This window comes from Amblyraja radiata, chromosome 29, assembly GCF_010909765.2.
Source record: "Amblyraja radiata isolate CabotCenter1 chromosome 29, sAmbRad1.1.pri, whole genome shotgun sequence".
Lineage (NCBI taxonomy): Eukaryota > Metazoa > Chordata > Chondrichthyes > Rajiformes > Rajidae > Amblyraja > Amblyraja radiata.
Genome location: NC_045984.1, coordinates 24,971,493 through 24,998,248, shown reverse-complemented (window position 1 = coordinate 24,998,248; position 26,756 = coordinate 24,971,493). Strand labels below are relative to the sequence as shown.

At 46.5% G+C, this 26,756-nt stretch overlaps 1 protein-coding gene across 2 annotated transcripts in view; it reads right to left on the bottom strand.

Annotated features, from left to right (window-relative positions):
* The window catches only part of LOC116989493 (repulsive guidance molecule A-like), a 76,051-nt gene that overhangs the window by 34,574 nt on the left and 14,721 nt on the right, over positions 1-26,756 (bottom strand). The window contains exon 2 of one of the 2 annotated variants that reach the window (XM_033046936.1): positions 2,608-2,648. In XM_033046936.1, coding sequence (XP_032902827.1) covers positions 2,608-2,645 — 38 coding nt within the window. In that variant the 5' untranslated portion in view covers positions 2,646-2,648. Of the gene's footprint in view, positions 1-423; positions 636-2,607; positions 2,649-26,756 lie in introns of those variants that run through there. The other variant, XM_033046935.1, reaches the window with a different exon arrangement.

Below are 26,756 nucleotides of genomic sequence, written 5' to 3'. Positions count from 1 at the left end.
TAACCATGGCTGATGTCTGCCTCCTCATCCCATTGTCCTGCTTTCTCTATACAACCCTTGACACCCGTTCTAATTTGTCTTGATTAATCATTGCCTTAACTGCACTTGAAGATGAAGACACTGGAATAACCCATCAGTCCAGGCAGGGCTAAGAAAGCCAGACCCGCTGAGTTGTACCCAGCACTTTGTACCCTACATGAAGATATTGGAAATCACCAAAAAATCCGGATGAAGTGGTTCTTTCAGCAAAATGAAGACAAAAGCACCAGATAAACGTGCTTGAACTGAGCAAGCTGGTGGCATGGTGAGTCTCCTCAGCATAACGAGCACAACAAAGACATGGACCACCTCTCTCTAGAAGGGAAGGAGAGGCCCTTTTAAACAGCCATTTCCTCAAACGAAAGAATGTAAAAGTCCACTTACAGATAATGCTGCTTTCTCCCTGCTGCACACAAAGATCTCGGGATATTGCCATATGGAAACACTTCACAGGAAGTTGGACTTTTTTTGAAACTTAATAAGGAAGTGATTGTTAAGAAAAAAACAGGTGCAGAGAAGATTGCGCATAGTTTCTTTAATCGCAGTGCGACCTCCATTATCTCTCCGCCTATTATCGCCATCCCTTTTATCCACCATCTCCTCTTCCATGTGCGTGGGACATTTGGTTCATTCACAGCTTCTTTTGTCATCTGTATTCTAGGCTGCTTTTCCTTGCTGAAGAAGCCCACACATTTGCTGTTTGTTCTTGTGCCTGTGTTCGCCTCATCAGCTGCATCTCAGTTTGTGGCACTTGTTTGTCGGGGGAGTCACAGAGGAGTCTGTCCCCCGACGCTTTTCACTCTGGCGGCTTACAGCCCAGCGGTATGAATGGGTTGTACGTGTACGGGTGCAGTCTGTGCGGAGTTTGTACGTTCTCCCCGTGACCTGCGTGGGTTTTCTCCGGGAGCTCTGGTTTCCTCCCGCACTCCAAAGACGTACATGTTTGTAGGTTAATTGGCTTCAGTAAAACTTGTAAATTGTCCCTAGTGTGCAGTGCATGCTAGTGTAATGGGGGATTGCTAGTCTGCATGGTCTTGGTGGACCGAAGGGCTTGTATCCGCACTGTATCTCCAAAACTAAAAAAACAAAATAGTTACTCAGAGAACCAAAGACACACAGGTTAATTGACTTTGATAAAGATTGTAAGTTGTCCCTAGTGTGTAGGATAGATAGTGCTTGTGTACGAGGATCGCTAGTTGGTGCGGTCCCAGTGGGCTGAAGGGCCTGTTTCCACGCTGTATCTCTAAACTAAACTCAACTGAACTGAACTAAACTAAACCTAGACTCATTTGGTTTGTGGAACAGCAAACGCAATCTCCCTGGAGAAGTTTGCAGCAAAAGAAAATGTTTGGCAACCTCTGCCACATCTCTTTGTCACATCCTGAGATCAATTATTGCTGAGGGAAGTCTTGGTAATTGACAGCTGTTGTAAACTCACCCTTTGGGGACAGGACCATGTAACCGAGACCAGGAAACCAGAAGGAAATAACAGGCTTACTGTTTTGTATATGTGTGGAGAGAGTGTGCACATCAATGGAACATGAGTGATGAAATACATGTACAGTTGTTTTGTGTGTGTGGGTGTAATGTAACCTCTGAGGAAGTGTGAGTTAATGAATATTAGGTGCATGTGAATGGAGGGAGGGTGCTTGTGATTGTGACTAAGCCCTGCATGACTTTATGCCTTATTTCACTGTTGCAGAAACACAGTGATTATATTATCATAAGTTCATAAGATCTTAAGTGAAAGGAGCTGAATTAGGCCATTCTGCCCATCGAGTCTGCTCCGCCATGGCTGATCTACCTCTCTCTCCTAACCCCATTCTCCTGCCTTCTCCCCATAACCTCTGACAGCCATGCTAATCAAGAATCTATCTATCTCTGCTTTAAAAATATCCACTAACTTGGCTTCCACCGCCTTTTAGTTTAGAGATACAGCGCGGAAACAGGCCCTTCAGCCCACTGGGTCCATGCCGACCAGCGATCCGCGCATATTAACACTATCCTACACACACTAGGGACAATTTTTACATTTACCAAGCCAATTAACCTACAAACCTGTACGTCTCTGGAGTGTGGGAAGGGGACCGCAGATCTCGAAGAAAACCCACTCATGTCATGAGGAGAACGTATAAACTCCGCACAGACAGCACCCGTAGTTGGGATCGAACCCGGGTCTCCGGCGCTGCAAGCGCTGTAAGGCAGCAACTCTACCGCTGCACCACCGTGCCGCCCGGCAAAGAATTCCACAGATTCACCACAAAGCGATGGAGTTACTCAGCGAGTCAGGCAGCATCTCTCGAGACAAAGGATCCAGTGAAGCTGCCTGACCCGGCTGAGTTGCTCCAGCACTTTTTATCCAATGGCAGTATAGCTGATTCGTAAGTGTACTCCGAAATAGCCCACAGAGGCACTGAATTCAAGGGCAATTAATGCCTCTTACACCTTGTGACTGAATAAATCAAACGACCGACAACCCTCCCACCCCCCACCTCACAAACCCAACTTTGAAGATCTTTCCTAGACTCCAGGAATAAAGCAGAACTCCAAGGAGACAAAGGTACTTACACCACTGAGCTGCACTGGGGTCTTGCGAGGCTCCACATTGCCTGAATGGGGAAAAAAATAAGAAGCTTCAGTGAAAATGTCACTTCCTCATATTTTAGCCCAGCATCACAATGAGTTTGTCAAAATACTATTTCTGCTCCCACCGTTGCAGCCTATGTTTTTGTTCGTGGATGGGACTTATCTTTCGCCTCTCGTTCCATTTTGCATACATGGTGGTGTCCTATTTAATTTCCGTGAAATTTACTCCAGAGATACAGCAGGGAAACAGGCCCTTCGGCCCACTGGTCACTGTGTCGCCAAATTGTGACTAGCAAAGGTAGAGTTAATATGGAGAGGATGTTTCCACTGGTGGGAGAGTCTAGGACTAGAGGTCATAGCCTCAGAATTAAAGGGTGCTCTTTTAGAAAGGAGGTGAGGAGGAACTTCTTTAGTCAGAGTGTAGTTAATGTGTGGAACTCATCGCCACAGAAGGCTGTGGAGGCCAAGTCAGTGTATATTTTTAAGGCAGAGATCGATAGATTCTTGATTAGTACGGGTGTCAGGGGTTATGGGGAGAAGGCAGGAAAATTGGATTAGGAGGCAGAGATCAGCCATGATTGAATGGTGGGGTAGACACGGTGGGCCGAATGGATTATTTCTACTCCTATAACCTGTGAACTTGTGAAATAAAAATCCCATAGCATGTATGAAGAATTCAGTGTGTTCTCTACAGCACCCCGGCTGGAATTTGTCCCTTGATCAAACTTCTCGAAGAGGTTTATGAGGCATTTATCTTGTTATAACACTCATTCATAACACTTCAGTCTGAAGAAGGGTCTCGACCAGAAACGTTGCCCATTTCTTCTCTCTGGAGATGCTGCCTGCCCTGCTGAGTTTCTCCAGCGTTTTGTGTGTATCTCTGGGGTAAACCAGCACCTGCAGTTCCTTCCTGCACCCTCATTCATAAACTACCTTGACAGAGCAGAAAATTGTAAGGGGCATTCTCAAACACAGAGAGATGATACCATGGATTTTCTTCGCTGTTTTCTTTTCATCCATTTCTGAATCAGGAATGGATTTACGACATTTGTTGGAAATGGTTTAATTGGATTTTTTCTGGGTTCATTTGATGTCGAAGATAGATACAAAAAGCTGGAGAAACTCAGCGGGTCAGACAGCATCTCTAGAGAAAAGGAATAGGTGACGCCAGATGAAGAAAGGTCTTGATCCGAAATGTCACCTATTCCTTTTCTCCAGAGATGCTGCCTGTCCCGCTGAGTTCCTCCAGCATTTTGTGTCTATCTTCGGTTCAAACCAGCAACTGCATTTCCTTCCCAGACATTTTTGCTGGCTTCGTTTGGTATCATCTTTGTAAAAGAAACCTTAAAAAAGTTAAATCCCAATAACAGCTGCTCATAAATGCTGCCGTGGAGGGCAAGGCCATCTTTAACAAGTCCAGGAAATCAGAAGGACATAACAGGCTTACTGTTTTGTGTGAAGAGAGTATGTGTGGACATGTGTGTGTGTGTGTGTGTGTGTTTATGAGTGTGTCTGGTGATGCTCCCATGCCGTGTCGAGGAAGAGATACACATCCCAGAACTGGTGTTCCTTTGATGACATATAATCTCAACACCCAAGCTACCCACACACATGGAATACACATACACATTCGAGAGCCTATGGCAAGATTCATCGAGTTCTCCAGGTGTGCAGATAAGTGTCCTTCCCTCAAACGAAGTCATCAAAGGCAGATGAGATTACAGGGTCTAAGGTTTCCCGCTTGTGAAATATAGAACATTGAACAGTACAGCACAGGAAGAGGCCCTTCGGCCCACTATGTCTGTGCCGAACATGGTGCCAAGACCGACTCTTATCTGCCTGCCCTTAATTCATATCTCTCCTAAATGCCTATCCAAAGGTATTTTAAATGCCACGACCATGTCTGCCTCAACCACCACACTTGGCAGTGAGTACCAGCCCCAGAGTCTTGCTGTTCTAGGGCTGCCAGCTCTAAGTGGCACTGCTGCCAACCTGCGTGGCAGCATGTCGTGTTAACGAGCAACAGCGGAGACACAAGGAACAGCAGATGCTGGAATCTTGCGCAATAAACAAAGTGCTGGAGTAAAATCAAAATCAAATCAAACACGTTTGTTGTCATTGCACAACAACTGTACAACGAAATTCCATTGCATCTCCTTCGGTGTGTACATAGAAGACACAGGATAAAAGATTTAAAAAGAACAAAACACAACAGCCATTGACTCACATATACACAAGATCAGTAAAGAAAATAATAAATAGGTATTAAAACCATTTAAAAAGAATATTGCGCATTATCTTGCACCCCGAATTATATTGTGCTTCCCCCAGTGTTCTCTGTTAGAGTTAAGTTCTTTTATCGCACATGGGTAGAAACTATATTTGAGTCTACCGGTGCGAGCCGTCAGAGACCTGTATCGCCTCGGTGGGTCAGGCATCATCTATGGAGGGAATGTTCAGGCAATGTTTTAGGTTGGGAAACCTTCTTCAGAATACATCAGTGCAAGTTGGGATATAAGTGATAGAGTTGAACAGCGTAGAATCAAGCCCTTGGGTCAATTTGTCACTCTGGCCAAGATGACCAATCTAAACTATTCCCATATTTGACCCATATATCTCTAAACCCTTTCCTATCCATGAACCTGTCCAAATGTCTTTTAAATGTTGTTATTGTTCCTGCCTTAAGAATAGAATATAGAATAGTTTTTTTATTGTCATTGTAACATGAACCATGTACAACGAAATTGTAAAATGTCATCCAGTCAGTGCACCATTCAAACATTTCTAAAAGCTAACGATACATACAAGGTCCTCTGGGAGTTTGTTCCATCTACCCACCACCCTCTGCATGAAAAGGTCACCCCTCAGGTTCCTATTAAATCTTTCCCCTCTCACCTTAAACCTGGTGTTTGACTCCACTAACCTGGGAAAAAGACTCTGTGGATTCACCCTATCTATGCTCTTCATAATAATGTACACTCATACCTCTCAGTGATCTTATAAAAGTGTATAAAAGTTTCTATTATACACTATAAGATCACCTCCTGCACTTCAAGAAACACAGTCCGAGCCTGCCCAACCGCTTCTTGTAACTTGGGCCCTTGAGTCTTGGCACCATCCTTATAAATCTTCTCAACACTTGTTCCGATTTAATGGCAGATTTTCTATAGCAGTGTGACCAATACTGCAAACACTATTCCATGTGCAGCCTCACCAACGTCTTGTACAACTATGACATAACATCGAGGCTTGTTCATCGAGTTAAATTTAAGCTGGAGCTGGGTGCTCCGGTTTCCTCCCACTCTCCAAAGACCGACAGCTTTGTAGGTTAATTGGCTTGGTTTAATTGTAAATTGTCCCTAGTGTGTGTGTAGGATAGCGTTAGTGTGCGAGGATCGCTGGTCGGCGCGGACTCGGTGGGCCGAAGGGCCTGTTTCCGTGCTGTAGGAAGGAACTGCAGATGCTGGTCCTCACCGAAGATAGACACAAAATGCTGGAGTAACTCAGCGGGACGGGCAGCATCTCTGAAGAGAAGTAATGGGTGACATTTTGGTCGGTCTGAAGAAGGGTCTCGACCTGAAACGTCAACCCATTCCTCCTCTCCAGAGATGCCGCCTGTCCCTCTGAGTTACTCCAGCATTTTGTGTCTATCTTATGTTAAGGAGGAGGCAGGCAATGTCCTTGGGAGACGGGAACACGAGCCCTTGACGACCACCACCATCAGTGCTGCTAAAGACAGATGACTAATATTTTCCCTGCTCCCAGTCTATTTAGTCTTCTCACCTCATTCCGGGCCACACAGTTCCTGCAGGTGTGTGTCAGACACTAAAACATTCCACACATCTTTGGCATACTGACGGAGCGCACTGCTATACTAACTCATTGTGCAACCCGATACTTTATTTAACAAACACTTTGCTGTGTATTGCAGAAGAAACCGGTGGCAGCCCAAGTTTACATTATCAACAAGTGAAGGTTTCTCCTAAAAGGAAAGTGGGTGGGGGAGACGGGGGAGCTGGGGGGTGGTGGTGGGTGGGGACTGGGGCAGAAAGACTTCCCCTTGAGCCACACACTGGGCTCTGTCCTTGGCCGCCTCATTTCTGACTGTGGCTTTCATTCAAGTTGAAGCCCCCCTCGTGAGGTCCTGTGTGTGGTCACTGAGTTTGAACATTTATCCTCACGATTTTCTGACTGAGATTGAGCAGATTGTACTGGGGGCGGGCGGTGTGGAGTCAAGGGGAACTCGTGTTTTTTGCAGCAAGTTGTGACAGTGTGGGCCAGACTTAGAGATACAGTGCGGGAACTGGCCCTTCCGGCCAACCGAGTCCGCGCCGACCAGCCTTTACACTAAGCTACACACACTCGGGACGATTAGTCTGAAGAAGGGTCTCGACCCGAAACGTCACCCATTCCGTCTCTCCAGAGATGCTGCCTGTCCCGCTGAGTTACTCCAGCTTTTTATGTCCTTCTTCGGACAATTTTACAACATACCGAAGCCAATTAGCCTACTAACCTGTATGTCTTTGGGGCGTGGGAGGAAACCAGAGCACCTGGAGAAAACCCACGTGGTCACAGAGAGAACGTACAAACTCCATACGCACAGTACCCGTAGTCAGGTTTGAAGCTGGGTCTCTGGTGCTGTAAGGCAGCAACTCTACCGCTGCACCACCGTGAATCTAAAATCGCTTATCTTTGCACCTTCTCCAATACTTTCACATTCTACCTAAAATATAGATTCATTAGCGATTGTCCAAGTGATTGCACTAGAAATATCGGTCTGCTTCTGGGAAAGAGCTGAACTGGGAAGACTAATTGGAGAACTCATTCATAGAAGCAGCAGAGACTGAAGGGGCCTGTCCCACTTTCACGACTTATTTCCTTCAACCCAGCCATTTTATTACTCGTGGACATTTTTTATCGGGCTGGAAAAATCGTCCCAACCTACCTGATGCCACGAGTACCTACGGCTAGCATAGCGAGCCGCTACGATATATCTACGAACTCCCACGAACATTCTGCGAGTTTGAATCAGGGAAAAACTCGGGAGAATTCGTGAATTACCTCGTGAAGGTGGGACAGGCCCTTTAGCAGGCAGAGCCAGAGATCCTATAGCGAGCAAGATGGTCCACTCGACGAAAAAGACATAATACGGTCATGGGCAGATTCATGGGTAATTTAAGGCCCCATTTCTGTAACCGGCTTCCGTCTCCACACCAAAGATCCCATTGGATAATAGTGTGGAGACGGAAGCTGGTAACGGAAACATCCTCGTAAAAATAAAAGTTATTTGGTAAAAATCTTCTCCTCATTTTCAGAATTTTAATTCATTAACACAAACTGTTCCCCCGCAACGTTGATTACACTGCCAGCCGGGTCGGGTCGGGTCCGGTTACGTAAATGGATGAAAAAAAGGCCCACGTTCCGTTCTGTAGCGTACTACACGTCAGCCCATTGCAATTAGCAGGAGTGGTCTATCTTGCTCCGCTATATGATCTTTGGGAAGAACTGTGGGGATGCTGTGAAGATAGATAAAGACAATTGAAATCCTGGAGACAATAGTTGCTTTGGTGAAGGCACTAAAGAAAGTGAATAATCACTACAGCTCATGAAGGAACAAAGTCATGCAGCGAAGTTTTCTTTATTCATGAACATCCCAAAGTACCTTACAGACAATTAAGTACTTTCTGATAGCATCTTGCATCTACAAAGTGCCCTCACACTGTGACAAAGATTTCAAAGATGCTTCACAGTCGTGTTACCAAACAAAAGCTAATACCAAGCCACATATTAGGAAAATGAGGAGAAGCTTTGTCAAGGCTTTAAGCATTTTCTAAAGGAGTAAAGATGATTGAGTGGGAGATTTGAATGAGCTATACAAAATAATTATGGATTTCAATAGCACACACACAATTCCAATTGGTAGAGAATCAAAGAGCAGAGGACACAGATTAATAGTGTAGGAAGGAACTGCAGATGCTGGTTTACACCAAAGAGAGACACAAATTGGAGTAGCTCAGCAGGACAGGCAGCATCTCTGGAGAGAAGGAATGGGAGATGTTTCAGGTCGAGACCCTTCTTCAGACTGAGAGTCAGGGGAGAGGGGGACATAGAGATATGGAAGGGTAAGATGTGAAGACACAGATCAAAGGGGACGATGACCAAGGAAAATGTAGAATGGTTCATTGTTAGCTGAGGGGAAGGTGACAATCAGTAAAATGTAATCAGGAGGACAGTGAAACTGGTCGGAGAACTAGGATGGGGGAGGGCCGGAGAGAGTGGGAAAGCAAGGGTTACTTGAAGTTAGAGAAATCAATATTCATACCATTTATAGTATTTATAGTAATTGGCAACGTATCTGGTGATAACATGAACAAAATCTTTTTAACACTGTTTTGATTTGATTACAATGCCTAGAAGAATAGTTTCTACCCATGTGCGGTAAAAGAGCTTAACTCCAATAGTGAACACTGGGAAGCAAGAAGTAACTTCGAGGAATACCGCTAAATTCTTTTAAACTTTAAAAAAAATGTATCTATTATTTTACTATTAACTGTACATATGTGTATTGGTTGTTGTGTTGTATTTCTTTTAACGGAGGAGAAGCAAATGGAATTTCGTTGCTCAGTTTTGTGCAATGACAATAAACATATTCTATTCTATTCTATTCTATTCTATAAGAGTGCTAGATGCAGATTCAAGGGTCTCTTTCAAAACGGGATGGATAAATATTTGAAAGCAAAACGTCGCAGGGCTATGGGGATGGAAGGGAGAATGGGACCGATTGGATTATTCTACAGAGAGCCAAGGGGCTGAAAGGTCATCTAGTGTTGGGCAAATTTAACAATTTAACAATTGTGCGGCACAGTGGAGTAGCGGTAGTGTTGCTGCCTTACAACGCCAGAGACCAAGGTTCAATCCTGACTACAGGTGCTATCTGTACCCAGTTTGTGCATTCTCCCAGTGAACTGCATGGGTTTTTTTTAGAGATACAGCATGGAAACAGACCCTTTGGCCCACCGAGTCCGCACCGACCAGCGATCCCTGCGCATTAACATTAGGGACAATTTACACATACACCAAGCCAATGAACCTACATACCAGTACGTCTTTGGAGTGTGGGAGGAAACCGAAGATCTCGGAGAAAACCCACACGGACACAGGGAGAACGTACATACTCCGTACAGACAGCACTCGTAATCGGGATCAAAGTCAAAGTCAAATTTATTCGTCACATGCACCAACGAAGGTGCAGTGAAATGAATTTGCCAGCGGTGACACACTTAAAAATATAACACACAATACACAATAGAATTTAACACAAACATCCACCACAGCATTCTTCACTGTGGCGGAAGGCAACAAAGTTCAGTCAGTCCTCCTCCTTTGTTCATCCGTGGTCGGAGCCATGAACCCTCCGTTGTCGCCGCTACGGACGGCCGGATGTACAGGCCCTCTCGTTGGGATGATCGAAACTCTGACGTCGGGACGGTCGAACACAAAGCTAACACCAAGCTTGGAGCACCCGAATCGGCACTTTCCTACCGGAGACCGCGGCTTCAGGATGTTATAGGCCGCAGGTCGGCGGTTGTAGCTCTTCTCCGGCGATCCCCGGCAAGGGATCCCAGACTTTGGATGGTAAGTCCACGCCACGCCCGCGGCTAGAAGCTCCGCAGACCATGGCCCCATGATGCCAAAGTCACCAGGCCAGCGATCGGAGCACTCCTCTCTGTCCTTAGTGTGTGTGAGTGTTAGTATTTGGGGATCGCTGGTCGGTGCAGACTCGGTGGGCTGAAGGGCTTGTTTCTGCGCTGTATCTCTAAACTAAATTAAAGTAAACTAAACCAAAGATAGACACAAAAAGCTAGAATAGGTGACGTTTCAGGTGAAGGAGGGTCACAACCCGAAATGTTACCTATTCCTTTTCTTCAGAGGTGCTGTCTGACCCGCTGAGTTACTCCAGCATTTTGTGTCCATCTTCGGTTTAATCCATCCTCTGCAGTTCCTTCCTACACATACACTAAACTAGATTTTATCATTCCATGAAAGACCTGTCTTGAGGTAAAGAGGTTTAGGGAGGGAAATTCAGTTTGACAGGTGAAGCATATCTGCCACTGCTGGAGCCATTGTGCCCAGAGATGAACAAAGAGCCCAAACTGGAGGAATGCAATGAATGAAGAACATAGAACAGTACAGCACAGGAACAGGCCCTTCAGCCCACAATGTCCATGCCGAACATGATGCCAAGTTAAACTGACCTCCTCTGCCTGCACCTGATCCATATCTCACCATCAACTACACCAGTACTGCTCAAATTCAGGGCTGTTAGTCCGCATGGATTAATCTGACCTGAAGCTGTTCCATTCACTGGATAACTCTCCATAGCTTGTCCCGATTACATGGAGATGAAATCACTTTGTTTGTACATGAGTATTATGTTTGCACTTTGATCTCATGATGTCAGGACTATGTATATACGTTTAAGTTGTTGGCTGACAGTGTAGGAAAAAAACTGCTGCACTCTGACTGAGAACAAGGGGTGCTGGATCTCAATGCCACCAAGGCTCGGTGGGGGAGGACCACAGTCTAAGGTCCTTCCGCTGCTGGACATGGGAGGCAGGGTGTGGTGGAGACACCCCTCAAAATAAGGGAAGGGATTCCACGCCAGTGGGCCACATGACTGGCAAGGGTGGGGGGAAAAATTTGTATAATTTGTGTGAACAGTATTGAATGTTGTATAGCCTCCGAAAATGGCGGATGAATTTTTTGCAGGGTCCTGTATTGTATATATTTATTACTTGAATAAAGTCTATTTTGAAAAAATAAATAAAAATGAGGACTCAGAGAGATGCAGCGTGGAAACGAGCCCACCGAGTCCACACCAACCACGATCACCCCGACACTGGTTCCATCCTACACACCAGGGACAATTTGCAGAAGCCAATGGAACAATGAAATTCTTACTTGCAGCAGCTTAACTTGCCTATAAACACCGTACTCATAGACAACATATAACAAACCAAAAGATTTGATAAATTAATTACCCCAATAATAGTGCAAAAATGCCCAAAGTCTTTAGTGCCACCAAAGAAGTTAATCTGTAGTTTAGAGATACAGCGTTGAAACAGGTCCTCCGATTCACAGAATCCACGTCGCCCATTGATCACTCGTGCACTAACTCTGTGTTATCCCACTTTTGCATCCTACACACCAGGGGCAATTTATAAATCAGAATCAGAATCAGAATCACACTTTATTCGCCACATATGTTTTGCAACATATGAGGAATTTCATTGGCCAGGTCAGTCATACAATTAAAAGCAACAGATCACTCAAAAACACATTTTAACATGAACATCCACCACAGTGACTCCTACACATTCTTCACTATGATGGAAGGCGAAATAAAGTTCAAGTCCTTCCCTTAGTTCTTCCTTGGTCGTGTGGGCCTCGAGCCCCCGTTGACAGGACGATCTTGACTCCTGTAGCCGGCGGTATTTCAGTCCCTCCACGTCGAGGCGATCCGCTCCCACATCGGGGGGATGTCAGCTCCCCCGCGCTGGACGATCGAACCTCGCGTCGGGGCTGGTCGAACCTTCTGCGACGTTGGAGCTCCCGACTAGCCTCTCCCGAAGGCGGCGAGCTCTTGATGTTAAAGTCCGCGATGGTCGCGGCGGGAGCGATCCCAGGCAAGGGATCAGCTCCGACGTTAAGTCCGCGCCCCCCGGCGGGGCTCCCGACAGTCCGAGGAGGCCTCCAGCTCCAACGATGGAAGGCCGCAGAGTGCGTCGGAGAATGTGATCCGAAAAATAATCACATCTCCGGCAAGGTAGGAACTTGAAAAAAAAGTTTCCCCCGATCCCCACCCCCCTCCCCCCACATAAAACAAACCAAAGAACATTCAAACAAACTTTTAACACACTAAAAAACAACTAAATGAATGGTATAACGAACAGACTGCCGGCAGGGTGGCCATCACCACGGCGCCCCTGGTGGTCAATTAACCTACAAATCTGCACGTCTTTGCAGTGTGGGAGAAACTGGAGCACCCGGAGGAAACTCATGCGGTCACAGGGAGAACATGCATCCTTCTTCCCTGTGGCTATCGAACTGTCCAACTCCTCCCCCTTCTGTCATGGGGTAGACTGAGACTGTTGGCAGATCAATTTCCCTCCCGGGATAAATAAAGTTCTATCGTATCGTATCGTTGACATGTATGCTACTCAGAAAAGTGCTTACCGGAAAACTATTTGTGAATAGGAGTAAAGTATATCAATTAATATTGAATCCCTCTGCAGCCTCACCAACCCCCTCCTTCCCTCTTTGACATCTAATCTTCTCCAGCACTACAAATAATAATAATCATAATAATAATAATACATTTATTTGTACAACACATTTAAAACCAACTCACGTTGGCCAATATGCTTCACATCAGTGCAGGTACCAATTTGATACATACAACGGTAGACAGACCTAACAACACATACATAAACTGTTTACAGCGCCCCCTCAGAGGGGCTCAAAAACACTTGGGTGTAGAAATAGGTTTTGAGTCGTGACTTAAAGGAGTCGATGGTGGGGGCAGTTCTGATGAGGAGCGGGATGCTGTTCCACAGTCGAGGTGCTGCAACCGCAAAAGCGCGGTCGCCCCTGAGCTTAAACCTAGACCGCGGGATAGTCAGTAGCCCCAAGTCGGCCGACCTGAGGTAGAATGGTTGGTTGGAAGACTTTTGATTATAAGGGGGGGGGGGGGCAAGCCCGTTAAGGACTTTGTAAACGTATAAGAGGAGCTTGAAGTTGATTCTGTACCGTACCGGAAGCCAGTGGAGAGAGGCCAGGATCAGGGTGATGTGGTCCCTTTTACGGGTACCCGTCAGAAGTCTTGCTGCGGCGTTTTGGACCAAGTACAGACAGGACAGGGGTGATTGGCTGATGCCAGTGTATCGGGAGTCGCAATAGTCAAGGCGGGAAAAGATGAACGCGTGGATGATTTTTTCACGGTGGTCGAATTTGAGGAATGATTTTAGCTATTGTACGAAACTGGAAGAAACCAGCTTTTACCACAGAGTTGACTTGCTTGTCAAACTTTAATGCGGAGTTAAATATCACACCAAGGTTTTTGCCGTGCGGTTTGACTAAGGAGGTTCAGATTCCAAGGCTGCCTGTTATCGTTTTGATGGGGTCGGAGGGACCGGGTAGGATGATCTCAGACTTGCACTCATTAAGTTGGAGGAAGTTAAGAGCCATCCAGCATTTTAAATCATCGAGGCAGTGCATGCTGCTCTCCTCACCCACTCATACCTCACACCATAACAATCATACTGTTGGGACCTCACAGCTTGATTTGGAAACACCTCTGCCCGAAACCACAAAACATTGCAGAGAGTTGTGGATGTAGCCCAGTCTATCACACAACCCAGACTTCTCACCATTGACTCCATCTACACTTCAAGTTGCTTTGGGAAAGCTGCCAATAAAATCAAAGACCTTTCCCGCCCCGGCGGTCAGTCAGTCTTCTCTCTGCTCCTGTCGGGCAGAAGATGCAGAAGTTTGAAAGCGGGCACCACCAGACTCAGGAACATCTACTAGCCCGCTGTAATCAGGCTTCTGAACGGTCCTTCCATAAGCTAAGGGGACAGTCTGATTCATCTCCACCTCACTGCGGACATTGGACTTTGTCTCTGGAACTGGCGTGCTAGAAATGTATCTTTCTCTTTGTTCTACCCATTGCACGTGAGTTTGGCTTGATTGCTTTTCTCTGTAGTATTATCTGATTTGTTCGGATAGCGTACAAAACAAAGCGTTTCACTGTACTTCGGTACATAAGCGTAATAATAATAAACCTTCCCAACCCAATTCTTTATTACTTTGATTCTAATCTCTGGTAAATCTGCCCTCTCCACTTCTTCCTACCTCATTGATAATTGGATAACAGCCATTGAGTGATGACATACAACTACCATCCATATCTCCATAAGCTCATGATCAGAGTAGAATTAGGCCACTCGGCCCATCAAGTCTACTCCGCCATTCAATCATGGATGATCTATCTCTCCCTCCTAACCCCATTCTCCTGCCTTCTACCCAGAGCCCCGACACCCGTACTAATCAAGGATCTATTTATCTCTGCTTTAAAATATCCATTGACTTGACCTCCACAGCCTTCTGTGGCAATGAATTCCACAGATTCGCCACCCTCTGACGAAATAAATTCCTCCTCATCTCCTTCCTAAAGGAAGGTCCTTTAATTCTGAGGCAACATCTATATTGCAGCACCTCCTGACGTTACAGCAGGGCCACAATCCACTCGGGACGTCCCATGCCTGTAGAAGACGCTCAATGAAATTTGAAGTGCTTCCTTTTTTGCTTGGATCAGCAGTGAGGAGTGAAAATACAATGTGTCACAAATGTGGTTGGCCCGTTTCCAAAGCCTCGGTTAAATCGGTTTCCCCGCTGGTTTGTAAAATTCTAGATAATTTCTGAAGAATGTTGTGCAGCATTCAGCTGCTCAACAATTCTCAGACAGATGACTCACTCTGGGAATTGGCAACATCTGCTGAACCTCTTGAAGCCAGAGAGCCTCAAGACTAATGACTGCTCCACACACAAACACTGAGCCCATCGATATAATTTCCATGAATTGTCAACACCTTGTGGAAATAAAGAACAATTTTAATATTACCAAGTTGTGTGTGTGCATGTGTGTGTCTGCATGCATGTGTGTGCATGCGTGTGTGTGTGTGTGTGTGTGTGTGTGTGTGTGTGTGTGTGTGTGTGTGTGTATGTGTGTGTGTATGTGCATGTGTGTGCATGCGTGTGTATGTGTTTAAGTATGCGTACATTAGTTTCCAGTCTGAAGAAGGGTCTCGACCCGAAACCTCACCTATTCCTTTTCTCCAGAGATGCTGCCTGACTCGCTGAGTTACTCCAGCACTTTGTGTCTCTCTTCCGTGTAAACGAGCAACTGCAGTTCCTTCCAGCACGTTAGGTTCCGGCGGGTTCTTTGGATGCTTTCAAGAGAGAACTAGATAGGGCTCTTAAAAATAGCGGAGTCAGGGGATATGGGGAGATGGCAGGAACGGGGTACTGATTGGGGATGATCAGCCAAATGGCCTACTCCTGCACCTATTGTGTATTGTTAGCTAAGTTTAGATTATTGTCACGTGTACCGAGGTACAGTCAAAAACTTTTTTGTTGCGTGCTATCCAGTGAGCGGAGAGAGGCAGGGTGCAGAACACATTTCTCCGTATTGTACAGATTACAATCAAGCCGTCACATTTACTGCAAGAGAAAGTCTAGTGAAGTCCGATTAAAGATAGTCCAAGGGTGTCCGGTGAGGTAGCTGGCAGGTCAGACAAATTCTTGATTAGGACGGGTGTCAAGGGTTATGGGGAGAAGGCAGAAAAATGGGATTAGGAGACCAGCCGTGATTGAATGGCGGAGTAGACTCGATGGGCTGAATGGCCTAATTCTACTCCTGTAACGTGACCTTGTGTAGGATCGTGGTGAGTCAGTGTCCAGGTCAATATTTACTGCCCATTCCTAATTGACTTTGAGACAAAGCCATTGAAGCCCTTTCTTGAACTGCTGCACTTCTGACGCTGTCCCAGCGATATCGGACAGGAATGATAGCAGTCAATGATGAAAGAATGCAAATGTGTTTTTGAATCAGGAAGTTGTGTAAATTGGATAGGAAACGGAAGGGGGTGGTATTCCCAGCTGTCACTTGCCCTCATGCCTCTTGGCAGAAGAAGTTGCGATTAGGACATGGCATCACAGTGGAGATTAACTGCAGCACATTTGGTACATGTTGTACACTGGAGCATCAGCGTGCCAGTGGTGGATAGCATGAATGGTTTCGGATGCTGATCCACTGTGCTGCTTTCCCCTCTTTGGTATTGAGAAGGTTCTTCTTGGAGCCGCATTCATTCAGACAAGTGGAGAATGTTCCCATCATGATGGAGATACGAGCAACTGTAGATACTGAGATCTTGAGCAAAACGTAAAGGTGCCGGGGGAACTCAGCGGGTCAGACAGCATCTGTGGTGGGAATGGACAGGCGACGTTTCTGGTCAGGACCCCTCTTCAGTCTTCAGTCTGAAGCCTTTCATAGAGTCAAGCAGCACAGAGATAGACACAACATTCTGGAGTAACTCAGCGGGTCAGGCAGCAACTCTGGAGAGAAGGAATGGGTGACGTTTCGGGTTGAGGCCCTTCTTCAGACTGAGAGACAGGGGAGGGGGAGATACAGAGATAAGGAAGTGTCAGGTGTGAGAACGAGACATCAAATGGGATGGAGATCAAGGAAAATGTAGAATAGATCATTGTTAGCCGGGAGAAGTTGACAACAAAGCAAACAGAGATAAAATGTAACCAGGGGCAGTCAGACTGGTTGGAAAACTGGGAAGGGGGAGGGATGGAGAGAGAGAGAGAGAGAGAGAAAGCAACGGTTACTTGAAGTCAGAGAAGTCAATATTCATACCGCTGGGGTGTAAGCTGCCCAAGTGAAATATGAGGTGCTGGACCTCACTCTGACAATGGAGGAGGCCCAGGACAGAAAGGACAGTGTGGAAATGGGAGGGGGATTTAAAGTGTTACCAGCATCTGCAGTTCCTTCCAACACATACAGCGTGGAAACAGGCCCTTCGGCCCAACTTGCCCATGCTGACCAAGATGCTCCATCTACACTAGTGGCACCAGCCTGTGTTTTGCCAATATGCCTCTAAAGCTTTCCTTTCCACTTCCCTATCCAAATCTCCAGCCTTTGTATCTTTGTCCACCCATCTGTTAATCAAGACACACGTCACTTAAGATAGACACAAAACGCTGGAGTAACTCAGCGGGACAGGCAGCATCTCTGGAGAGAAGGAATGGCGTTTTGGGTCGAGACCCTACTTCAGACTCATCACCTGTCCATTTCCATTCCTTCCACAGATGCTGCATGACCCTCTTTGTTCTTCTAGTACTTGTGTTTCGTTCATAATGGATGTTAGAATTAGTTTGGGGAGTCAGAAGCAGGCATGGAATATGCAGGTTCTAATCTTCTCCAATATGTCTAGTCCAGGCCAGTTTCTGCTAAATAAAGATCCTTAGTACATTGATAAATTCATGTCATAGGAGTAGAATTAGGCCATTCGGTCCATCAAGTCTACTCTCATGGCTGATCTATCTTTGCCTCTCAACTCAATTCTCCTGCCTTCGCCCCATAACCTTTGACACCCTTATGCCCCTGTCCCACTTAGGAAACCTGAACGGAAACCTCTGGAGACTTTGCGCCCCACCCAAGGTTTCCGTGCAGTTCCCGGAGGGTCCTAGGGTTTTTTGTCAGTCTCCCTACCTGCAACCTCCGTCAACCACCTGCAACCTCCGGGAACTGCACGGAAACCTTGGGTGGGGCGCAAAGTCTCCAGAGGTTTACGTTCAGGTTTCCTAAATGGGACAGGGGCATTACTAATCAAGAACTTGTCAATCTCCACTTTAAAAATACCCAATGACCTGGCCTCCACCGCTGTCTGTGGCAATGAATTCCACAGATGTACAGTGAAAAGCTTTTCATGCCAGTTACATGATATCCAGACAGCGGAAATACGTGGTTACAATTGAGCCGTCCACAGTGTACAGATACAGAATAAGGAGAATAACGTTTAGTGCAAGATAAAGTCTAGTGAGGTCCAATTGAAGATAGCCCGAGGGTCATCAATGAGGTAGATGGTAGGTCAGGACCGCTATTTAGTTGGTTCTAGGATGGTTCAATTGCCTGATAACAGCTGGAAAAAAACTTTCCTTTAATGGAAGGGGATTCAAAATGGAAAGTCTCCCAATAATCGAACAGCTCCCAGCTGAAGGCCAGTAGAGTCTAAGAGGTTAAAAAGAGACTTCAGACCACGCTCTTTCTACCATGTCACAAAGGGTTAGATACTATGTAAACGTGGGATCAGTCAGGATTAAAGTTTGGTTAAACAGTGTATTGTACCCAGCAAATTCAGACAGAGTTTCACAATCACTAAGACAACAATAATTGTATTGTCACCTTAATAGGTAAGACATTTCATTGCATGGTCTTATCTCAGGTACAGTATATCTGCTTATCTATATGGCGGAGATAAACAGGGCTGTTTTGCTTGAAGTTCATGCTGGCGTGCAATAAAGCAGATCTCACTCACGGATAACTCTCCAGAGGAGTGAAAAATGCCACCAGTGAAATAGGAGAGAGGGAACGTTTGGAGCAAGATAACATTGACTTTTTATTAACTGTTTACTTTTAGTCATCTGCCAAAACACAGGTTCAGTGGAGGATTATATCAGTGCACGATAACTCTGTGTGACTTCAGCTTTTCTACAGGAGTTCTCAAGGATAGAAACGCAAAATGGTGCAAACACACGTAATAAATGAGGATAATGGCACAATAATCTAGCCTTCGTTTACCTTGCACCATAACCCTTGCTCCTGTCGGCTGACTATTTTGACTTTTCCTCCTTTTCTCACTCCCTTTCCCGCCTCAGCGTTTATATTACACGCCTTAATGGAACAGTGATTTGCTGGTAATGCCAACATTCGAAGGGCCGAATGGCCCACTCCTGCGCCTATTGTCTGTTTGTTGCCCATTCTTCAATACGTTTGAGAAGGTGGAGGGACCTGCGCAGGAAGTGTTATTTTTAATTTTGGAGAGAAGAAACAGGTGGAAGCAGGCAATCAAAATGAGTTTACTTGAGTTGAGTTTATTGTCACGTGTACCGAGGTACAATGAAAAGCTTTTGTTTCATGCTAACCAGTCAGTAGAAAGACAATGTACAGGAAGAAACTGGTTTTTGCCGAAGGTAGACACAAAATGCTGGAGTAACTCAGCGGGACAGGCAGCATCTCTGGAGAGAAGGAATGGGTTGAGGCCATCCAGAGATGCTGCCTGTCCCGGTGAGTTACTCCAGTATTTTGTGTCTATCTGCCTTCTGGAACTTATCTCTCGTTTCCCTTATCCCTAACCAGTCTGAAGAAGGGTCTCGTCCCAAAACGTCACTCATTCCTTCTCTCCAGAGATGCTGCCTGTCCCGCTGAGTAATGCTCCTGTCCCACTTAGGAAACCTGAACGGAAACCTCTGGAGACTTTGCGCCCCACCCAAGGTTTCCGTGCGGTTCCCGGAGGTTGCAGGTGGTTGCCGGAGGTTGCAGGTAGTGGAAGCAGGTAGGGAGACTGACAAAAACCTCCGGGAACCGCACGGAAACCTTGGGTGGGGCGCAAAGTCTCCAGAGGTTTCCGTTCAGGTTTCCTAAGTGGGACAGGGGCATTACTCCAGCTTTTTGTGTCTGCCTTCTGGGACTGTTGGTTTACTGGTACTTTATTGCCACGTGTACCTTAGCACAGTGAAATTCGTTTTTTCCGTACAGTTCAGCGACAATCCTAGTATACAATAGCCACCATCAAACTAAATATAACAGAATAAGATAGTGGGCCGGACAGAGTGAGCACATAAGAGCCACTGCTCTCTTCAGTCTGAAAAAGGGTCGGTCACAGTGGCGCAGGGGTCGAGTTGCTGCCTTACAGCGAATGCAACGCCAGAGACCCGGGTTCGACCCAGACTACGGGTGCTGTCTGTACGGAGTTTGCACATTCTCCCCGTGATCTGCGTGGGTTTAATGCGCTAATGATAGTGTTAATGTGCTGGTCGGCGTGGGCTGAAGGGCCTGTTTCCACGCTGTATCTCTAAAACTAAAACTAAAGGGTCTCGGCCCGAAACATCACCCATTCCTTCTCTCAAGAGATACTGCCTGTCCCGATGAGTTACCCCAGCATTTTGTGCCTATCCTCAGAGTGATTGGTTGGTATTACCCACATCCTAACAATGGCACGCCCACCTCTGGAAGTGGGAAAAGTTGAGTTAGGTTTGGGAATTTAAAAATCCTTATCCTCTCACACACATAGCCCACCTGTCCATGGGGCTTACGTTGCATCCACTGCCACCCCCTCCCTATTAACTCTTGAGTCTGTTCTGCATTTAATGAGATCATGGCTGATTTGTATCCTAATTCCATCCACCTGCTTTGGCTTCACATCCCTCTAATTCCCCGGGCCAGCAAAATTCCATGAGTCTCAGATTTAAAATGATTAATTGAGTTAGCATCTACTGCTTTGTGTGGGAGAGAGTTTCACATTTTTTCCGTCAATTGAGTGTGGAAGTGTTTCCTGAATAACTTGGTCCCTGATGTTCACTTGATGCCTTATCGTCTGTAGCTTCCTCCGGTAGGAACGTTTCAGTCAATGGGTGCTAATAACCTCAATCAAATCACAATCTCTATCCTTCTAGATCATAAGGTCATAAATGATAGGAGTAGAATTAGGCCATTCGGCCCATCAAGTCTACTCCACCATTCAATCATGGCTGATCTATCTCTCCCACCTAACCCCATTCTCCTGCCTTCCCCCCATAACATCTGACACCTGTACTAATAAAAAAATCTATCTATCTCTGCCTTAAAGTATCCACTGACTTGGCCTCTAGAGCCTTCTGTGGCAAAGATTTCCATAGATGCCAAGGAAAGTGGATCGATTTTTGTTTTGTGCTCAGTATTGCTGGTATACTTTTATTCCAGATTTATTTCATTACTTGAATGCAAGTTCTCCGCTTCACTGTTGGGAGTCAAAACTATGTCACTGGATCAATGGATCAGACCTCTGGATGCGAATCTGTTTGTTGAACTACTTCACCGCTTCTATCCTCACTGGCTGGCTGAGTCTGTCAAGGGTCCCGACCCAAAACATCACCTGTCCATGTCCTCCAGAGATGCTGCCTAGCCTGCTGAGTTACTCCAGCTCTTTATCATTTATATGACTTAGTTGGAGGTTGTAGTGTTTAATGGCCTGATGGTTGGTGGGAAGAAGCTGCTCCTGAACCCAGACGTTACAGTTTTCAAGCTCCCATACCTTCTTCCCAATGGCAGGAGTGAAATGAGAGTGTGGCTCGGGTGGTGTGGGCCTCTGATGATGCTGGCTTCCTTTTTGAGGCAGCGACCTTTGTGGATCCCTTCAATGGTGCGGAGGTCAGTACCTGTGATGGGCTGGGTAGTGTTCACCAGTTTTTACAATCCTCTTCATTCCTGGGTCTTCAAGTAGTGGTGTTGATGAGCTTTCTTTATGATTGCATCAACGTGCTGGGTCCAGGCCAGATCTTCAGAGATATCAACACAACATGTACTTCCATCCCTGGCCTCCCCTTGACAAATGGCCACCATTACCAAGTTATCCGAAAGTCACCGGGTTGGCCTCAGCTGCGTTCTCTGGACCCAGTGCGACACGGTGGCACAGCAGTGGAGCTGCTGCCTTACAGCGCCAGAGACCCAGGTTCGATCCTGACCACGGGCGCTCATTTGTACGTCCCACCCGTGACCTGCGTGGCTTTTCTCCGAGATCTTCGGTCTCCACCCACACTCCAAAGGCGTACAGGTTTGCCGGCTAATAGGCTTGGACTGTTAAATGTTAAACAAAAAATCATCCCTAATGCGTGCGTGGTAGCGTCGATGAGTGGGGATCGCTGGTTCTGCGCGGACTCGGTGGGCCGAAGGACCTGTTTGCCAGCTGTATCTCTAAACTAAACTAAACTCTGACCTCCAATTTACGCTTGGCCACAGCACCTGTGCGACTGACCGACAAGTGAAGTGGCCACTGGGAACGTGGAACTTGACAAACCATCAATAAAATGGACCGTTTCCACCCCTCCCCGGGGTCGGCTGAGCCAGATTTCTCTGGAACGTGCGTGGAGCCAAGAATTCTCGCACAGTCTGGCAACACGAACACACAGATTGTTTTGCACATGTTGGAATGGATTTTAGAGAGCACCACGCTCATTTCGCAGAGAAACTATTCCTTTCTTGCTCCAAATTAAGAGGAAAAAAAATGATCACAACATTCTGATGTGTCTGCAGTCGGCCTCTCTGTGTAAAGCAAGCCCCAGTAACAGTCTTCACTTTGAATGAGTTTGCAATCTGTCAGACTGTAACTCTCACAGGCTTGGTGTTGGCAATTAGATTCCTTTGGCATGTGTCTGTAATTTTTAGACCAAAGGTATTGTTCAACAAAGATTTCGGCATCCGGAAACTTAGACTTTCTTTGAGTTGAATTCCGAAAAACATTTTCTTTTTGGCTTAATTTTCAAGTTTTTTTTTCTCTCTCTCTCCCAGAGTCAGTTAAAATGTTCAGATTGTTGTCAAAGTGTCAGTCAGCAGTTTTTGCCACAGCAGAAAGTCTTCGATTTTCAAAGCATAACAAACAGTCTTTACATTTGCTCTCCAGATGTAACTGAAGCCTCAAACGCTGACATGCTCAACAAAGCCAAAATAAAGCCTCTCGCTGCATCGTTACAAAGTTTGAGAAGGCCAACTTCAGTGACCAGCACCTGAGTACAGGTACGTACATAGTTTTCTTGTGGCTATCGGTGAGCTTGAAAAGATAAGATAAGGATTCGTTTACACACAGTGTAAAAATGACAACTGGGTCAGAGTTCAATCTCCCTTCCACAAAGAGGTCTTCCTTAATCCTGGCTTTCAAACCTTACTTCCCTATCCTCTCTTCAAAGTTGGTTTAGTCAGCTTAGAGATGCAGCGCAGAAACAGGCCCTACGGCCCACCGTGTCTGCGCCGACCAGCGATCCTTGTACGCTTGCACTATCCTACACACTCGGGACAATTTACAACCTTTGCCGAAGCCAATTGACCTACAAACTTGCACGTCTTTGGAGTGTGGGCGGAAACCACAGCGCCTGGAGAAAACCCACGCGGTCTCAGGGAGAACGCACAAACTCCAACCCGGGTCTCTGGCACTGTAGGGCAGCAACTCTGCCGCAGAGCTACAGTGCTACTCCTAAACTAATTAAAACATTTGGGGATCAGGATGTAACTAGGAATTTTATTGAGGAGCAATGGAAATAAAATATGTGTTCTCCTAACATATATTGCAATCTTCGGCACAGAGATGATAGAACAGGAAGGGGCCAATCTGCCCCTGATTCTGTCCTACCATTCAATGAGTTCAAGGTGGTTCCAGATACTAACTCTATCCATCTGCCTTGGCTCCATATCCAACATATTTGTCCACCAAAGAGATTCCAACTCGAACTCTGAATGATTCATTGAGTTGGCACCCCCTGAGTTAGTGTAACACATCGACCGTCCTTTGTTGAAAGGGTGATCTGTTCTGTTGTGCCAAGCCTTCACAACCATCACTATCCCCACATAGAAGTCCAGCAACAGGCCATTCGGCCCACAGTGTCTGTGCCGAACATGATGCCAAGGTAGACTAATCTCATCTGGCTGCACATGATCCATATCTGTCCAATCCCTACATATCCATGTGCCTATCTAAACGCCTCTTAAATGCCAGCAACGTGTCTGCCTCAACCACCACTCAAAATAAAAGGACGTACCATTCGAAAGGAGATGAGGATAATTTTTTTTAGTCAGAAGGTGGTGAATCTGTGGAATTCATCGCCACAGACCGCTGTGGAGGCCACGTCATTGGGTATTTTTAAGGTGGAGATCGACAGGTTCTTGATTAGTAAGTGTGTCAAAGGTTATATGGAGAAGGTAGGAGAATGGGGTGGAGAGAGAAAGATACATCAGCCATGATTGAATGGCGTAGATTACTCGATGGGCCGAATGGCCTAATTCTGCTCCTATGACTTATAAACATTCATTTATGAACCACTCCTGGCAGCACGTTCCAAGCACCCACCACCCTCTGCGTAACATTTTTGCCCTGCACATCTTGATAGAAAATTACATCATGGAAAAAGGCCCTTCAGTCCATCGAATCCATGCCGACCATTGATCGCCAGTTCACGCTGGTTCTGTGCTATCTCACTTCCGCATCCACTCCCTGAACACCTGGGGCAATCTACAGAGGCCAATGGACATACAAACCCGCTCGTCTCCGGGAGGACCGTGGGAGGAAAGCGGAGCACCCGGAGGAAACCCGTGCGTTTACGGGGAGAACGCGCAAAGTCCATCCAGAGAGTACCTGGAGTCAGGATCGAACCCGGGTCTCTGGCGCCGTGAGTCAGCAGGTCTACCAGATGCGCCTGACTGTGCCGCCCCATCCTCTTTAAACCTTGTCCGACATTTACCATGACTTCCTAATGCCCCTGTCCCACTTAGGAAACCTGAACGGAAACCTCTGGAGACGTTGCGCCCCACCCAAGGTTTCCGTGCGGTTCCCGGAGGTTCCCGGAGATTTTTGTCAGACTCCCTACCTGCTTCCACTACCTGCAACCTCCGGCAACCACCTGCAACCTCCGGAAACCTTGGGTGGGGCTCAAAGTCTCCAGAGGTTTCCTAAGAGGGACAGGGGCATTAGAACCCCTTGATTCAGCTCTGGGTCGGTGGATATTGTGCCCAGTTCCTGGTTCGATGCTTGTGTGTTCAGATTTCCTTGCAGAGAGACCTCATTGCTCATGAAAGCTGTCACTTAAAGTGCCGTACTGGACTGCTAGGGTGCCGTAATGTTGGAGGCCCTGACTTTTGGAATGGGGCAAAAACAACTTTAAACAAAGAATCATAATCTGAGACGCAAGTGCATCAGCAAACAATTCACGTAAGGAGATATTCCAATGGATGACCGAAACCTTGGCAGGCTTGAAGGGGTGTCGTAAATGAGGGAAGACATTTGCAGATCTCAAGGGACGGAATTCCAAAGCTTCTGCCTTGCCAGCTGTCCTTACGCCAGCCCCTGGCAAAGATTTATACCTGAGGCCAGAATTAAAGTGTAAAGATATCTTGTAGGTTGTTTGTTTGAAGAGGGCAGGAGGACTAATTTTAGTTTTAGAAGTACAGCACGGAGACACGTCCTTCGGCCCACCGTGTCCGCGCCGACCAGCAAACCCCTACACACTAACACTATCCTATACACACTAGGGACAATTTACATCTATATCAAACCAATTAGCCTTCAAACCTGTGCGTCTTTGGACTGCAGGAGGAAACCGAAGATCTCGGAGAAAACCCACGCAGGTCACGGGGAGAAAGTGAAAAACGAGAACAGACAGCACCCGTGGTTGGGTTCGAACCGGGGTCTCCGGCGCTGTAAGCGCTAGCAAGGCAGCAACTCTACCGCTGCGTCACCGGGCTGCCCATGACGGCACTTGTATTTTGGTGGGTGTGGGGATGAGGTAGGATTTAATGGGCCCAGCGGGTCTTCATCCCGTTGTTCAAATCCGCACTCTGATGGAAGAACCACAACGGAGCTTTCCCTGTCAGCGTGATCGGGATTAATCTGAACTTGTTCTGCAGAGGCTGACATATGTTTCGAGTTGGCCACAGCTGGAACTCCCATTTGGTGGTGTACGCGAGTTGTAGTATGGTCACCAGTGACTTAGAAATACCAGTGGGAAGGCTTCGTCTTGAATGTAGATGTCCTGTTCAACATACGTGGAATTAAAAAGTATTTCCATCCTAAAACTCAGCCCTTTTTGGATTTATCTACATCCTTCTGGATTTGTTGATGACAAATGAAATCAGACAATTGGAATCTGGGCGGGCTAAGATTGGGATTTTCCTAACCAGGAGGTTTGGATTTGAAGGGTTCCGGACATCTGCATCGTATCAAAATTCTTCCCCAATGGCTCATTTGTTACGTCTCACTTCCCAGGTGGATCCGAGTTAGGCCTGTCTCCGGATTTTTGATTCCCGCCCCGCTCCGGATGCACAGCTTGGTTTAATATCCCAGAGATATAACCGAGGGAAACCAAGTCGACCATGACCTGGTTGGTTAGGGTGCCTCTCTCACACTCTGAGTCACACGTTTGTGGGGTTATATCCGGCTACTGACAATGGAGTACAAACAAGATACACGCAAAATGTTGGGGTCACTCAGAGGGACAGGCAGCATCTCTGGAGGAAGGAATGGGTGACGTTTCGGGGCGAGACCAAGGGTCTCTCCTTCTCTCCAGAGATGCTGCCTGCCCCGCTGAGTTACTCCAGCATTTTGTCTCTATCTTCTGCGTAAACGCGTAAATTGGTTACGAGGCTTATACATCAAAATAACGACAGCGCTCGCATTGGATATAGAGCAACTCTGGGGTGTCCTCAGAGCGATTATAGAGTTGCAAGTTCTCTCCTGTGAGACAGAAATTTATTTTCTTCATACGGT